General features: G+C 25.4%; 1 protein-coding gene across 2 annotated transcripts in view; it reads left to right on the forward strand.

Moving 5' to 3' along the window:
- Positions 1 to 16,381, forward strand: part of LOC127283561 (uncharacterized) — a 145,912-nt gene that overhangs the window by 95,854 nt on the left and 33,677 nt on the right. For both annotated transcript variants that reach the window (XM_051308519.1, XM_051308520.1), the window contains 2 exons: positions 121 to 247; positions 11,176 to 11,346. In XM_051308519.1, the coding sequence (XP_051164476.1) occupies positions 121 to 247; positions 11,176 to 11,346 (298 nt within the window). The remainder of the gene's footprint in view (positions 1 to 120; positions 248 to 11,175; positions 11,347 to 16,381) is intronic.

Genomic DNA, 16,381 nt, shown 5'->3' on the forward strand with positions numbered 1-16,381 from the left:
TTTTTTATTCTCGTAAAATTGTATAATTTTTGTAAATTGTATCTATATAATTTCAATTAAATTTTTTTTGTTTTCTTTTTCAAACATTTTATAAAATTTATTTTGCGTTTTTTGTTTTAGAATGCTGAGGAGAAAATGCATCTTCTAGTCCCCATCCTCTTGAATTGCCTTCACGTTCTTCGAATCGTGCTCGGCCAGGAACTTTCAGTCACACGACATGCAGATGGAGATATTTTCACAATTGAAGGTAATAAGAATGGCTAAAGACAATTCTGATTAATGGCTGAGGGTTTTTTTTTGAGTTATAACGAATAAAGGGAGAAAACCATGCCACATTGGTCAAGCAAATGTAATAATAATAATAATAATAATAATAATAATAATTGTGATTCTTTGAGAGGTAATTTGTCTATAGTATTTTCAGTATTTACAGAGCAATAACTCTTCAGAACCATAAGTGCTTACAAAATGGTCCATTGTTACAAAAAACTTGTATAGAAATTTATTGGTTTTTTTTTTAATTATAAAGTAAAATATTTTTAGTATATATTATATTTTCTATATTTAGTTTTTATAGTTGAAATTTAATATAAATATGTCAAAAATGATATTATAATATCAGAATTTTTTATTTTCAGCAGTTCAGATGGTCTAAACTATTAAATTTTGTTTTGTTTTTTTTTTTTAAATTGTTTTCTTCTTCTTATCATTAATTATTTTGTCTTTTCTTTATTTTTAGTATTTTTTTCCCTTACAATTCATTCTTATATTTAGTATATTATATTCTTAAAATGAGAATTAATTCTCAACAAATTTTTAATTCGATGCGTATAAAGTATTTATGAGGTTCCTGAATGTTCAAATGAACGAAATATTTTTTTCAATCTATTTAAAAATTATGATATCAATATAAAATAAAACAGTAAATTAAAAAATTAAATTAATAATTTCCTTTTAGATATTTAAAACAAAATTTTATAATAAAATTCATACTTAAAGAAATTGTAAAAAAAAAATTCGTTCATTTAAACGTTCAAAACTTTTGGCTCATGTATTTTGCGCGAAAAGCTGCGGAGAATGTTTATTTGTGAAATCATAACAATCACATAATCTTAAAATTACAAAGTCCGATAAGTTTTTGTCCGTTAAATTTCTCTTCTCCTCATCTCGTCTTCACACCAACGGTCTCTCACACTAATTGTCCCAATTACGGGACCTGCCCACTTACACTTGTAAGTACATGAAACTTTGTCCCTCAGAAGGAGCATCCGTTAATTTTCCAATTCCTTAAATTTTACACTCCCTACAGTCCCGAACTCGGAAATTTAACGGACTTGTACTGTATATTTACCCCGACGGTTTTCAGGTTTGCTACTTACGAATCTGACATTATAAATTCATAATCAGTGATCGCGAAAATCTTTATACGATTCTGATGCAATTTTCAAAAACATCTTTTATACCGGATTTCAACTTGAATATAATTATTTCAAGAAGAAAAGTAATAATAGAAAGAGAATATCCAACGACTAGTACACAAATTAGTATAGGTAAGAGTTTATCCTGTTCAATCCTTTCCGGTCCCGAAATATTACTACGTGAATGTTGAAAAGGTTTATAAATATGATTGAGTATTCCAAACTGTGAAGCTTTTAAGATTAATTCATTAAAGCGTTCGTTATAGGGTGAGTAAGGATATCCCATGAAAGAACTGAAACCATCACCAATAGATTCTGGTATTATTTTCACATTTATTTCGCCGTATTTAGCTTCGTATTCATTAACATGATCTTCAGCATTATCAAGAATACAAGTTACATTCCTATAATCAGCCAAGAATTTCAGACAATGTTCTACTTCTCCTATCATAAACTCATTTGATTTTTCTAACCATTGCCTAAGGTTAGAGGTTGAACTATATGGTAATATATTGTGGAATCCATTTCCCATCATTGGTGTCAAATTTAATTTCATAAGTTGTTCGAGAGTTGAAATTTCAGGAACTGGTCGAAAACTAACGTCAACAATAACTGTATAAAAATAACTTGAATAGACGATGCATATAATCAATAGTGAACCAAAAATTATTCTTTCCGACGAATATTGTGGTTCACTGTTAGTTCCCATTCCCATTATAATTTGAGTGATGTTGAAAGTTTGCCATGTATTCTTATTAAACTTTAATAAAAATGCTGCGAATCGTATAATAGAAATCATACCAATAGTTCCTATGATCATGTACCAAAATTCTGATGAAGTTTCAACGTCATTAGTGAATTCTATCCCTCGTGGAATAACAGCTTTAGCACTACTTAAATGTAGAATACGTATATTCAGAAATAACATATTTTCAAGACTATAATAAATCATCTTATTTATAAAAATTTCCGGATAAAAATCTTTTAGTTTTGATTCCCATTCCTCAGTACGTCTTTTTTCTTCACTTTCATTTTTAGCATTAAAAGGCACTTCCAATAATAGTGTTTCAGGCTCAAAATTCATTGCATGTGACAAAATTTCTAAAAATTGCATTGCCATCATGTATTGTCTTTCAGAAAAATAATTAGCTGGTATATAGTGAAATTGCAATTTATATCCATTCAGATTCAGTTGTTTATTTGGAAACCATTTACTTTTCGATGATACCATTTCACGAGAGTATTTTTTGAAAAAAGGATTTATTTGACTTAAAGTAGGTAATTTGTCAGAATAAGGATTGTATGTCAAGAAGGTAATATCCAAATATTTCATTTCCCAGAAATCAACCAAGGTGTTCACGATGTCCCGATTAGTTAAGAGAAAACTGTTTAGAACTAAACATTTTGGTTTTGTTGAGCCTATTAATAAATCATTGTCATTTTCCTCTCCATTAGTCAAAAAATGATCAAACTTCTCTATAGTACTATTATTTGACCACTGTAAAACAAACAGTGTAGTACTTCTGGGTCGTTTAAGCAACTTCCGGTATGATTCTGAAAGATTTGAATTCATTTGAGTGTAGCTGATGCTCAAAGATGGAAAATGCGAATATACTGTTGTCATAAGAGAATTCATTATTGGGTCTGTATTGTTTTCTTCATCATTAAGAATGAACACAACCTGATGCAATTTTGACTCTTTCTTTAAATACTTTATCAATCCATCATAGTAATTATTTGTTGGAGACATTCCTAGGATTTCTCCCCAAAAAATGAATCCAAAAAAATATATTATACCTATAAACTTCATTGTATATACAACCACTTTTCTTGACTGATAGAAACTTAGTGATAAAATCGAAGAAAGCAGTTATTAGAACTAACATAATTATATTTGTTTAAGAAAATAACTTGTATTTAACTTATACTTAAGGAAAAACTTAATATATTCTTCTGATAAATATTTGTAAATAATAGCAAATTTCAACATTTGTATTATCAATGTTGACGAAATTGTTGCTATAGTTACTATTAAAAACACCTGAAAAAATTTTCATAAACCCTCTATGTAAATAATTATTAAATATTTTTCCCATTTTTGTATAGAAATAAATAATAATTTTTTGTTTGTCAAGTATAATACTGACTCAAAATTTTATTTAAGTAGGACAAATTTAAAAAAAAAATCCTTAAAGTTCCATTTTTATAATTTTTTGAATTTAACCAATTTATTCGAATTAAAAATTTTGTTACAGTTTTTAGTTTTGATGGTCAAAAAAATTTCAGGCAATACTTAAACAAGTTTTATTTATTTATTTGAACAGAGGTTTTACAAATTTGTAAATAAAATTGTTTTTAAATAATAATTTTTGTAGAGTTGAAGTTGAAATTTTTAGAAATAATTGAATTTCAAAAGATTGTGTTAACTTTCAGACGATAATTAAATTTTACAGAACTAAAAATAATTTATGAAATAATTTTATATAACATTTTTAAAAATTAATTGAATTTTCAAAGATTTTAAAATTTTGATTTTTGAAATTAATTGAACTTCAAGTGATTTTTAATTTAAAATTTTTGATGATTTCTGTTACTAAAAAATTTATTAGAAATTGCAGACAAAAATACAATAATTTAAAAACTTTTTAAATGAAAAATGGTGTGAGTTGAATTTTCAAAGAATATTATAAAAGTCATTAAAAATAATTGAATTTCAGGAGAATTATAATATTGAAATCCTTAAATTTCAAAAAAATTTTAGAAATAATTAAATTTTAGAAGCTTTTAAATTGAAATTTTTGAAAATTTTATTTGCTAATTTTTTTAAAATTATAAACATTTATTAAATTTCATAAAAATTTTAATTGAAAAATAGTTTAAGATAATTGAATTTGTGAAGAATTTCATTAAAATTATTTAAATAATTAATTTAGTGAAGAATTTTTTTTAGTTAAAAATTTGTTAAATAATTGAAATAAAGAAGATCTGCATTGTATACTAAAAAAACGTATTTTGTTTAAAAATTTTGTAAAAAAAAATGTAAAAAAAAGTCGAAAAAGTCGCATTTTATTAAAAGAAGTCGAAAAAAGTCGTATATAATCCGAGGTCTGAGGATATTTTAATATACCTAAATTCTAAAATTTAGTAAATTATATTCTTGAAATAATAATATGTATTCTTGGCACTTATTAATAAATTGTTTTTGATGAATTTTATTTAATATTTAAATACCTATTTTATATTTTCAGAATAAAAATAATACTTACCCCTCGTTTACTGTTGTTTTTTAAATTACCGCAATGTGTCGCTATAAAGGTTAAAAAAAAGTGATTTCCGTGTAGATACGATCATTTGAAAAGTGTCTTACTGAGAGATAGTTTTTCTCTTCCATAGTTATAAATATATAAATTCAATGAATTACATATTGTGTTTGTGACTATCATCGATTTACTCACGCTTCATATTCATATGTACATCTTTCAAAGAGAGATCATATAGAAACTGTTATGGAACAAATCAAATGGACCTTTCATAAGTTGAAACAATTTCTATGTTTACCAGATGGTCACCTCGATTTCAGTTTTCTTTTTCTCTTGTACATATATATATAAAAAAATAAATCGAATCAGGTTTATCAATTTTTACTTATACAATTAGACATATATGTGGCGCGTTTTGAAGAAACCCAAGTAGAAATATCCGTAGCTCGCCGTAATTAAACACCGGCATGGTACTGATCCAATACTGGCTGTCGGTATTGACTTTCAGTACTGGCAGTGTACTGACTAATACACCGAATCAGTACTATGTCGGAGGTAAAAAAATATTAAAACCAGTACTGGCAGTACACTGTCATTCACACCGAATCAGTACTATGTCGGTGATAAAAAACATTAAATGAAAAAGTCTTTAAATTATTCCAATAGGTAGAAAACGATGATTTTTTATTTAAAAAAATGTATATTAATTTCTTTCGAATACTTTCCCTCAAAATTTTGGATGTAATTGTAATGTATTATTATATACCTATATAAAATATATTTATGTTTTTTTAGTTATTTTAGTACTCATTGAAATATGTGCATTAAGTTATTTATCATGCATACAATAACAATAAGTTGAGAATTTTTTTCTAATAGTTTTAAAAATAAAGCAAATGTAATTTTTTCACTGTAATTTTTAAATATTATTAATAATTAAATATTAAATTTAAAAAATTTTTTACCATTCATATTTTACAGTCGTCTTTTATTAACTTATTTTTAATTATGTAATTCATCAATCATTTTTGTCTGTTTTAATATGATTTACGGTAAAAATAATTTATTAAAAATATTTAACTGAAATTGATATCCAGTTTTATTTCATTAAATCTTTGTAAAAATTGAAAAAATTTTGTGAGTTTAAAAAATTTAAGAATAAATTCATTTTATTTTCGTGATCAATAGATAATACAAACTTTGAAATCAAAACTTTTGTATTAGGTGAACTACTTCAAGTCAGCACTTCAAGCCAGCGCGGCTGAGCGGTATGCGTATCTGACTTGCGTTCTAAGGGTTTATGGTTCGATCCCCCATGCGTGCGAGATTTTTCGTTCTTAGTTTTAAGTGTTATAAGTACAATATTTGTTCATGTGTAATATCAATTATTAAATAATTATTAAATTAAGTATAAGTGCAAAGTAAAAAAAATTAAATATTATGAATTTAAAAAAATAAAAAAATTTACAACACAAATTATTTTTTGTAAAATAATTTATTAAAAATAAAATAATTTAATTAATATAAATGATAATTATTATTTTAATTATTTATTGTTAATAATATTTTATATATTCTAAATAACGTTAACTATTATTGGCTTCACATTACCTGTTCGTGGTAAAAATGGGAGTAATAAGCTAATAAGGATGAAATTTGCGCATTGGAAAGCGTGTTTTAGCATTTTGTAAAAAAGTGAGATTTTAAGTCCGGATGAGTACTTTGCCAGTATTATGCCAGTATTATTCTAGTACTACGTTAGTACTGGTGAGCGGGACAAAATCAGTACTGGACAGCGTTACCAGCCAGGGTTGGTCCACTACTGGCCCAGTACGGCAGTCAGTACCGTTATACTGACTGGCAGTGTTGGGTCAGTACTATGCCAGTGGCACATTTCTACTTGGGAAGGAACTTATGAAGTAAAAAATTATATAGGTTATATTTATTTTAGTTTTACCGGTTTAAAAATAAAATAAATGTATTGTTTATTTAACATGAAAATGTCGTATCTTGAATTTTCAGTTCAATACTGTTTTGTTTAATTTCAAAAAAAAAGTATTAGGGTAAGTCCACGTCAGAAATATCAGAATCTGTAAGTGGTTCTTCGATTTTAATGATACTTGGTAAAATTATAGCTTTATATAAGAGCAATGTGTGAGTAAAAGAAATTTTTAAAATATCTAAAATTGTAGGAGTTATATCACTTTTAATTTTGATACTGCATTTTTTTCTTTCCTTTATATCTCGGTCAATTTTCAACCGATTTTGATGAATCAAAAACGATTTTTTTCAGAAAATTACGTATTTTCAGAAAATTTTAAAATAAAAATAAAATTTTGTTATTTAAATAGAAAAAAGTAAAAAACAAAATTTCATTCAGATTTTTTTTCAATTTCGACCTCTTTTTTTTAATTTTTAATTTTTTAATAATATTCCTTTTTATTTTATCTTTAATTTAAAAAAAAATTCATCCTGGAGACTTTTTTAGATCTCGTGATATCGTTCTTTAAATATCCACATCTCAAGAAAACTAGGATCCAGATTTGTGTTTCTACTTTCATTTGTTTTATAATATTACTGTTACAAACTAGAAACTTTCGCGTAATAATGTTTTTATTTTTAAATTTCTTGACTAAAACAAGTGAAAATTCAAGCAAATCAATATTTTAATTATAGATTTGAAGCAAAGATTTTATTTTTTGTAATATTTATAATTTAAAATAAATTGTAATGAAACCTTAACAATGCAACCTGAAATTGTAGCTGAAGTTTTTAGCGCTTTCTTTTAGAGGATTCTAAAACAAATAGTTATTCATAACCATAAAAAATTTCAACAAACAAATGAAAGTAATGATAGAAGCAAGTCCTGCGGTTTTCAAATTGATGAAGACTTATAATACTTAAAGGACGATATCACGAGATCTAAAAAAGTCTCCAGGATGAATTTTTTTTTAAATTAAAGATAAAATAAAAAGGAATATTATTAAAAAATTAAAAATTAAAAAAAAGAGGCCGAAATTGAAAAAAAATCTAAAAGAAATTTTGTTTTTTACTTTTTTCTATTTAAATAACAAAATTTTATTATTATTTTAAAATTTTCTTAAAAAACTTAATTTTCTGAAAAAAATCGTTTTTGATTCATCAAAATCGGTTGAAAATTGACCGAGATATAAAGGAAAGAAAAAAATGCAGTATCAAAATTAAAAGTGCTATAACTCCTACAATTTTAGATATTTTAAAAATTTCTTTTACTCACACATTGCTCTTATATAAAGCTATAATTTTACCAAGTAACATTAAAATCGAAGAACCACTTGCAGATTCTGATATTTCTGACGTGGACTTACCCATTATTGAATTAAATTTACTTAATTTGTTTAAATTACCCAACTTTTTTAAATATACTATACCGTATAGAACAAAGATACACTAAATTTTAATTAAGTATAATATGGTTCAACTAAAAAATCGTTTTGTCAGTGTAAAATACGACATTTTTAGTTTCTTACAATTAGGTCCCTTTCTTCACTGCAAAAAGAAGTATCTTTTTTTTAAGATGTTTTGATACTCTCTAAATTTGAATCAGTGGAATTTCACTGGTGAACCAGTTATAAGTATACTGATATACTGATTTTCACTGATTGACAGTGAAAATACACTGATTTTCAGTGAAATTTTCACTGAATGAAACCAGCGATATACTTATAACTGGTTTACCAGTGAAATTCCACTGATTCAAATTTAGAGAGTAGCGTTTTCAAGACATGAAGACATCTTAAACATCTTAGTATCTTAAAAACGCTACCAAAACATCTTAAAATAAGATAATTCTTTTTGCAGTGTTCTTTGTAAAAAAGAAAATTATTTTTTGTTTAAATTATTAATTTATCACCAAATTTTTAAAAGAGAGTACATATAGAAAATCATGAGATAAATTCTTTTTATATGTATAATATAAATGATTATATCGTGGATTATATGTATATAAAAAGATTGCCAAAATGTTTTTGAAAAGTTAAGATAAAAGGATCTGACAGTTGACTGACTCTGACTGTCTGCACTCGACGTTGTGTTCAATCTTCTGTAAGAAAAAATTATGCACTCAATCTTTCAATGTTACATTTGAAAGTCATTCGTATGACAGGATTGGAACACCAAAAAACTGACATTTACATACAAAAGAAGCAATTCTTACAAATATCCCGTTAGACATTATTCTGACAAGCATATATATATATACTTTTCATTTAGTATCATTTATTGGTTTTCAATTTTTTATTTATTATTCACACTCTCTTTAAAAATGAAAATAAATAACCTTCTATAATTTTATTCTACTTTTTATATTTATAGCAAACATCAAAAGAAAAAAAAATAACAAAAATCAGTGTTTTCGGTTTTGAGAAAAGTCATTTTTTAACGCAAGTCAGAAGTATACTTTGTTTCTGAAAATATGTTAAGTTTAAAAATGCATGACTTCCATTTAACGTGAAAATAAAAAGAAAGTACTTTCCTTTTTTTTGTACCAGAATCGAAAAAAATTTATTCCAAGCAAAAATAATTTTTTTAATGGAAATATACATATCACGTATACGTAAAAAAAGTTCTGTAAGAATTACCGAAATCGAAGATTTGTGCAAAAATCTGTAATTATTACAGACCTTTTATTTGGAAAAAAGACGGAACTTTTTGAAGTAGATATTCTTAAATTATATGTAAAAATTACGGAACTATGCAGTAATATTTATAAGTACTATAGAATACGACAATTTATAGAATAATTTTTTTGAACCTTCACTTTGTATAAATTTATCATTTTTCTTTTGCAAGAAAATGCAATTTATATAAAGCAATTATATATGATTTTTGCGTAATATTTTTTTACACACATTTTCGGAAAGATATTCGTATGTATATGTTAATTTGCTTGTAATATACGATAGTCATTGTCTGCACGAACGAATGATATTAAATCATTTTCTTTTTTGAAATTCATCTTTAAAAGACAAAATGATTTTGAAAAATGCATAATTTGCTAACTCAATTATTATAATAACAGTGATTAATAATTACATACCAAAATGAATTATATTCTTTCATTCAATATTTCCTCAAAATTCAATTATATATACCTATAGGTAAATATAATGACGTTATTTATTTAATTTATATTTATTTCTTCACCCAATTTATTAGGGGAATGCACCACTGTTATTTTGACCACTTAAAATTTTAAACTTAAAATTTTAATAAACGCAGAAACTTAATTTTTTTTTTGCATCATATATTCCCAAGCAGCACGGTATATCCCCTGAATATCCCTTAAATACCACCGTAGAATATTCCCATGATCTTCCAGGAAAATCAAAATGTCCGCATCATGGGAATATTCCACAGTGACATTCAGGGTATATTCCAGTGACATTGAGGGTAATATTAAAGGAATATTCCAGTGATATTGAGGGAATATTCCACGGTTATATTGAATTTTTTTTTAGTGTTGAAATAATAGAAATGTGTTATAAATTGTTATTTGAATAAGCAGGAAGATTAAAAACACATTTTAAAAAAAAAATTCAATGTAACCGTGGAATATTCCCTCAATATCACTGGAATATTTTCACAATATCACCTGAATATCCCCTTAATGTCACTGGAATATTCCATGAATGTCACCGAGGAATATTCCCTCAATGTCACTGGAATACACCCTGAATGTCACTATGGAATATTCCCATGATGCGGACATTTTGATTTTCCTAGAAGATCATGAGAATATTCCACTGTGGTATTCAATGGATATTCAGGGAATATACCGTGCTGCTTGGGTTTGGGTTCAGCAGTGTTTAGTCTATATTTTACTGTCATGGATGACATTATATAAACAAACATGACGTCAGAAATTAATTTATTTATAGATTTTGTGTAGCAGTTTTTAAAATTTCGCGCCAAATTATGTTTAATTAAAAAAATGCAATGTTGCCATGTTATTCACGGAACTTTTGCTGAAATATTTATTTTGTTCACTTTAAAAATCTTTTTCATATATTAATCGACGGTGAAGTATCATTTAAAAATTTTTTACATTATTTTGGAGGTTTAATTTATCAAAAAATCATATTTCTAGGATTATATCTTTACTGAAAGTGTTCAAAAAAAACTAGATTTATAGGTTAAGAGATGTTAACTCCATAAGACACAATGTTAATTTAATTGCAAATATTTTCAAAACTAGACAGTGAAAATTGTTTAAACTTTACAAAATTGCGTAAAATTAATTCAACTTTAACATATTTCAAAAACAACAAAAATTTTTTACTTTTTATTATTGCACATTTCTTCTTAAAGCTTGAAAAAATTAAAATTTTTCAAAATTGGACTCTTTTTATTAATGATTCTTAAAAAAAAAATCTCTGAATTTTTCGAAAAATTTTAATTTTTTAAAAATGCTAATATCTTGTATATGGAAAATAAAAATTTCACATTATTATTCACAGGATCATGTTCCAAGGCGTGTAAAATTCTCAGCAGTGGAACAGCTACTCCTCTTTTTCGTAATCCTTCAAATGTAAGACTTTATGCTCCTGTCAGCTCGTGCTCGTGCCAGTGCAATGTTGAAGTTCCGGTATTTCGAGAGGATCTTCATATTTGTGTGAATGATATTCACGGTAAGTCACTTGTCATTTTCTGCACATCATCTGCAATAATTACATTTGTGATTTAAACTATACGGAAACATTTTTTTTTTTTTTTTTTAATAATTTCAAGATTCGCTTTTTAACTTCCTCATTAATTTATATAAATTTAATTGTATTATTTTTATTTGCATATAATTAACAATATTTTAATGTAATATATTAACGATGCTGAAGTACGCAACGTTTATGATCAACGATTAGAAATCAATTTTTATTTACCACAAAAAAATTATAAAATTGTTTACCTAAAAAAATATTTTTTTTTATAATTTGTTGATTAAGGGTATGTGGGAACCTCCCACGTGACTTAGTATGGGAAAATGTGTTTTGGTAGTATACATTTTCAGGGTGTCTAACGGTCAGGGAAAAGTCAGGGAATTTTGTTGGTCAGGGAATTTCAGAAAATTTCATTCAAAGTCAGGGAAATTTCTGTAAATTTCTACAAAAATTAAAATTTTTTGTGAATTTAAAAATTTTTTAATCTAAAAAAACTTTAATGGTTTTTATTACCATTTCTTACTACTATTAAAAATTAATTTATTGTTAAATATGTCAGTAACCATATTTTTGTCCAAAGAAAGCAGAGATAAGGTTATTAAAAAGTCAGGGAAAATAAAAAAATGTCAGGGAGGAGTCAGGGAATTTTTTTCTCAATCCTTGTTAGACACCCTGATTTCACTCTAAAATGAGAAAAAATTTTTGTCTAAAATTTTGAGGGATGATAGATTAGGGTACAAGGAATCTCGTTGTTCTCCGAAAAATACATAATTTTGAGTAAAATTATTAAAAAATGAAGTTTAAAAAGTGTCATTTTTAAACGAAAATGAAAACAAAGATGGCGGCGCATACACAGACGTTGCTTGAGTGCGTCAGTGCTCCAGTAAACAGCGCCAATTCGAGCAAGTGGCCGCTGAATGAACTATGATATAATACATTATTTTACTATTTATTGCTTTATTTTTATTATTTTTACGTTAAGTTATGGTAAATGAGTAAAACAGCGAGATTCCTTGTACCAAACAAAATCATTTCACCAAAATTTTAACCCAAAATCATTTTTTATATCAGAGAAACTTTCAAACCACAAAAAAACGTCCTTTGCCCACATACCCTTAATAAAAAGTACAAGAAATATTTTTCAGGCAAAAAATTATAGAATTTTTCATTCTAAAAAATTATTTATTTAAAAATCGTTTATTATAAACGTTGTGTACTTCAGCATTGTATATATTATTTATATATATGGGGCATTCTATGGGAAATTTTCATTGAAAATTTTTTTTTGTCCAAAACAGTTTTTTTCGAAATCTATATGAAAAATAAGGAAATACGTATTTTTTTATTTTTTTATTTGATAAAAATGAAGGAAGTTATGATTTTTTGAAATTTAACGTCAACGAAGAAAGTGTGTTTTTGGAACATTTTTTAATCTATTGTACTAAGAAATTAAAAATTATGCTATATATGAAATTTGTTCATTTTTTCTCAAATTTTTCAAATATGTACTCAAAAATAACGTACCTAAAACAGAAACAACAAAAAAGTTGAAATTAAACTTATAAAGTGAGTTTTCTCAAAAGAGACACTTTCGATTTTTAATTTTTTTTTTTTTGCATTACAATCTCTGATGATTGAAGAATTTTTTCCCCTATCTGCGAAAGTGGTATTTTTAGTTTTTAAATTACTATTTATAATTTTTTTAGTACGGCTCACAGAATTTAAGCATTTTTTCTACAAATATACACTCTAAATCTGAATCAGTTATATTTCACTGATTGTCAGTCAAATTTCACTGATTGAAATAAAGAAAAGTCTTCCACTGGAAATCAGTGAAAAATTACTGATTGAAACAGTAAATAATTAATCACTAATGCAATCAGTAGTGAAATGACTGATGCTTCAGTAACTTATGCTAAGCATTTGGTTACTGGTTTAATCAGTCAATTTGAAATAATTCTTCACCATTATTTCTTAAAATTATTAAAATTTAAATTAATATAATATTATTAATATTATAATAATGTCAATAATGATTAATAATGTTATTGTTTGTTAATTATTGACAAATAATTATTAATTATAATAATATAATTATAATAATAATTATAATAATTAATTAACAAAGATAATTAATAATAATATAATAATTATAATATTTGTTAAAATTTAATAATCTTCTTAATTTCACTATTTTGACACATATAAATTATTTCACATTTGCAATATTATTTCACATTGGAACAGTATTGAAGAAATCCTAATACATTAAAAAAGTAGCAAATATAATAAAGTGTGGTACAAGATTTTATCAAAAAATGAGTTTTTATTTATATTAGAATAATATATTAAAATTTTCTTTAGAGAAGTGTACTCTTATACAAGAGTTGAATTGAAACTGAAATACTTATAATTAAACAAATTTTAAATGTTCCAGGAACAATATTCGTACTATGTTTTATAAAATGCCAATAGTAAACACATAATATTAATTGAACTCTTTATACATTAAAAAGTTAAACCTGTCTTCACAAAAATAAAATATGATACGTCATATTAATACGCAATGAAAATACATTATACAAACAAAAAAATAATTTTTTTATATAGAATTTTTTCTTAAATTATCTGGAGTTTAGTCCATGCATTCGTCTTCATCATCTGTGCTGTTATCCAAATTTAAACTCTTTAAAGAAATGTTCAAAGATGAAACAGAGTTTCGAGCAGCAGTTGATGTCTTATATAAAAAAACATCCATAAAATTATAGAAAAGAAGTAAGGAATCGGCATAACAAACATTAAAGGCGTAATGAAGTTTGAATAAGAGATCAAATACCACTAAGGGACCAACTTTTGCGTTCATTTCTATATACCAGCCATCTCCTTGTAAGAAGAATCTATCCTTACATTGTCCTTTTACTAGAATCATGTATGGCTGCACAGGTTTTTGACTATTCAGGCGCTTTTGGGTTACAGACCCTGGCAGATAAGTTCCTTCCTAAAATAAAAATATTTTTTTAAAAATAAAAGTTACTAGTTTTTTAATATAATTTTTAATTTATAATAATAAAAAAATTACTTCAAAAAACTCTTTTCAAAATATTGTACTTCAAAAATGATTTTATAATGCCGTAGCTACTTAAAATTTTTAAAAAATTGTTTATATAAAATTAATTTCTGAAAATTCAGATAAATCTAAACTATATTTTGAAGTAATAATTTTAAAACCTTAACTTTTCATTAAATATTAAAGTAATAACAATATAAATGGTTTTCCTTACCGGCATTATTACAAGCAAATCTGGATTCGGAAATTTTGTGAATTCATTCTTGGCGTTTTCGCTCGTTGATCCATTTGAAGATTTGCTTTTTTTGGCTTGACTTCCTTTACCTTTCACTGTTCCATCATTTTTTCGCTTTCGTTGAGTATAATTTGTTACCGGTAATAATTCAGGGAGAATTAATAAAGCTTTCAAAGTATCTGCATATGCATGTAAAATAAAGAAGATATGTTAGCAACAGGGTAAATTAGATGAAAACAAAGAAATATATTTTTGAAAAATTACCATCCTTGATGATACCAGCTTGTTTATAAAGATCATTTTTTTTAATTTCGCAATATTTTAATATCCGAGGTGCGTAAAAGGTCGGAAAACGACCAAAAAAGTTTTTGTCTTCATCATTATCAAATAATAATTTATACTCTTGACTGATCTGTAACAAAGAAGCCATGGAATGAATGATAAGAATAATATTTTATAAACAATTTCACAAAATAATGTAAAAATCATTTTCTATTTTTATTTTATAATATGACTGTAATAAATTTTTGTGATTAACATTTTTAAAAACTTAAAAACAATTTAACAATTAGATTTAAATTTTTCACAAAATGTGACTAGATATTAAACTTCAGTCGAATCGTTGTAATATAGTTTTTCAAAAACATAGACTTTCTAAAAAATTAAAAAAATATTACCGAAGCTTAAAAAAATTTAATTACAATAATTTATGTGAATAAAATATAATAATGAAAGTTGAAATAAGGAATAGTTTCAACTATTATATAATTAAATAATAACAAACCATGTCGCCATTATAATCTAGTAGACGTGGGTATTTGTCCACTATTTCAGTAATAGTAGGGCTTTCTTTTGAAATCCATTGTCTTCGTCTAGAGAAGGTTTCTTGCAAAACTGTTAAAATCTCTTGTTTTCTTTCTGGTATGGGCAATGTTAGTTGCATCCATGACATCTGAAACAAAATTATAAAATACTTCAAAAATGCAGAATATATTATGTGACCGGAATTTATCAGATGACAACAATTTATTACCCATTAAGAAGTATTTGAAATAGAAAAAAGTTATTTTTTAATTAAATATTTTATTTTGACAATGAATGTTCAATTTAATAAAAATTTATACCTTTTCATCCATTTGTGAATCGGTTAGTGTTAGTTTAAGCGGATCATCTAACGAAATACGCCGTGAGACATTTACAGCTAATTTCTTTTTTGCCGCACTTTGATATTTTTTTTTTGAAGGCGTCAAATTTTTTCTGGAGTTCCACAGACGATATTCTATAAATCCTTCTCTACTTTTTCTGTCAAAAAAGTATTCCTAAAAAATTAAATATACAATTAATTTAAAGCACAAAAATATTAAAAGGTTAGAATTAAAATAACTTACACATCCATATTCTCCAGTTCCGTCATCTTTTAGAGAAGGAAATTCAGTAATAATTGATTTTGCTAGAGCCCATTTGCTTTCATCAGGAGGATAACTTTAAGAAATATTTTCTTGTTAGTCAAAAAAATGTACTATTTTACAAAGACAAACCTCAGATCGACTTTAAAGCTTCAATTATTTTTATTTTTATTAATTTATTTTGGAATACAATAAAAAAAATTCCGATATCGCGATTTTGACAGCAAAATCATTTTAAAAATTTTTTAACCTACGAATTTCTTTAAACAATTGAAATTTTAATAGAATTCAATTTCATTG

The sequence above is a fragment of the Leptopilina boulardi genome, unplaced genomic scaffold, assembly GCF_019393585.1.
Source record: "Leptopilina boulardi isolate dan_hultmark-lab unplaced genomic scaffold, ZJU_Lbou_2.1 LbouV2_310, whole genome shotgun sequence".
Lineage (NCBI taxonomy): Eukaryota > Metazoa > Arthropoda > Insecta > Hymenoptera > Figitidae > Leptopilina > Leptopilina boulardi.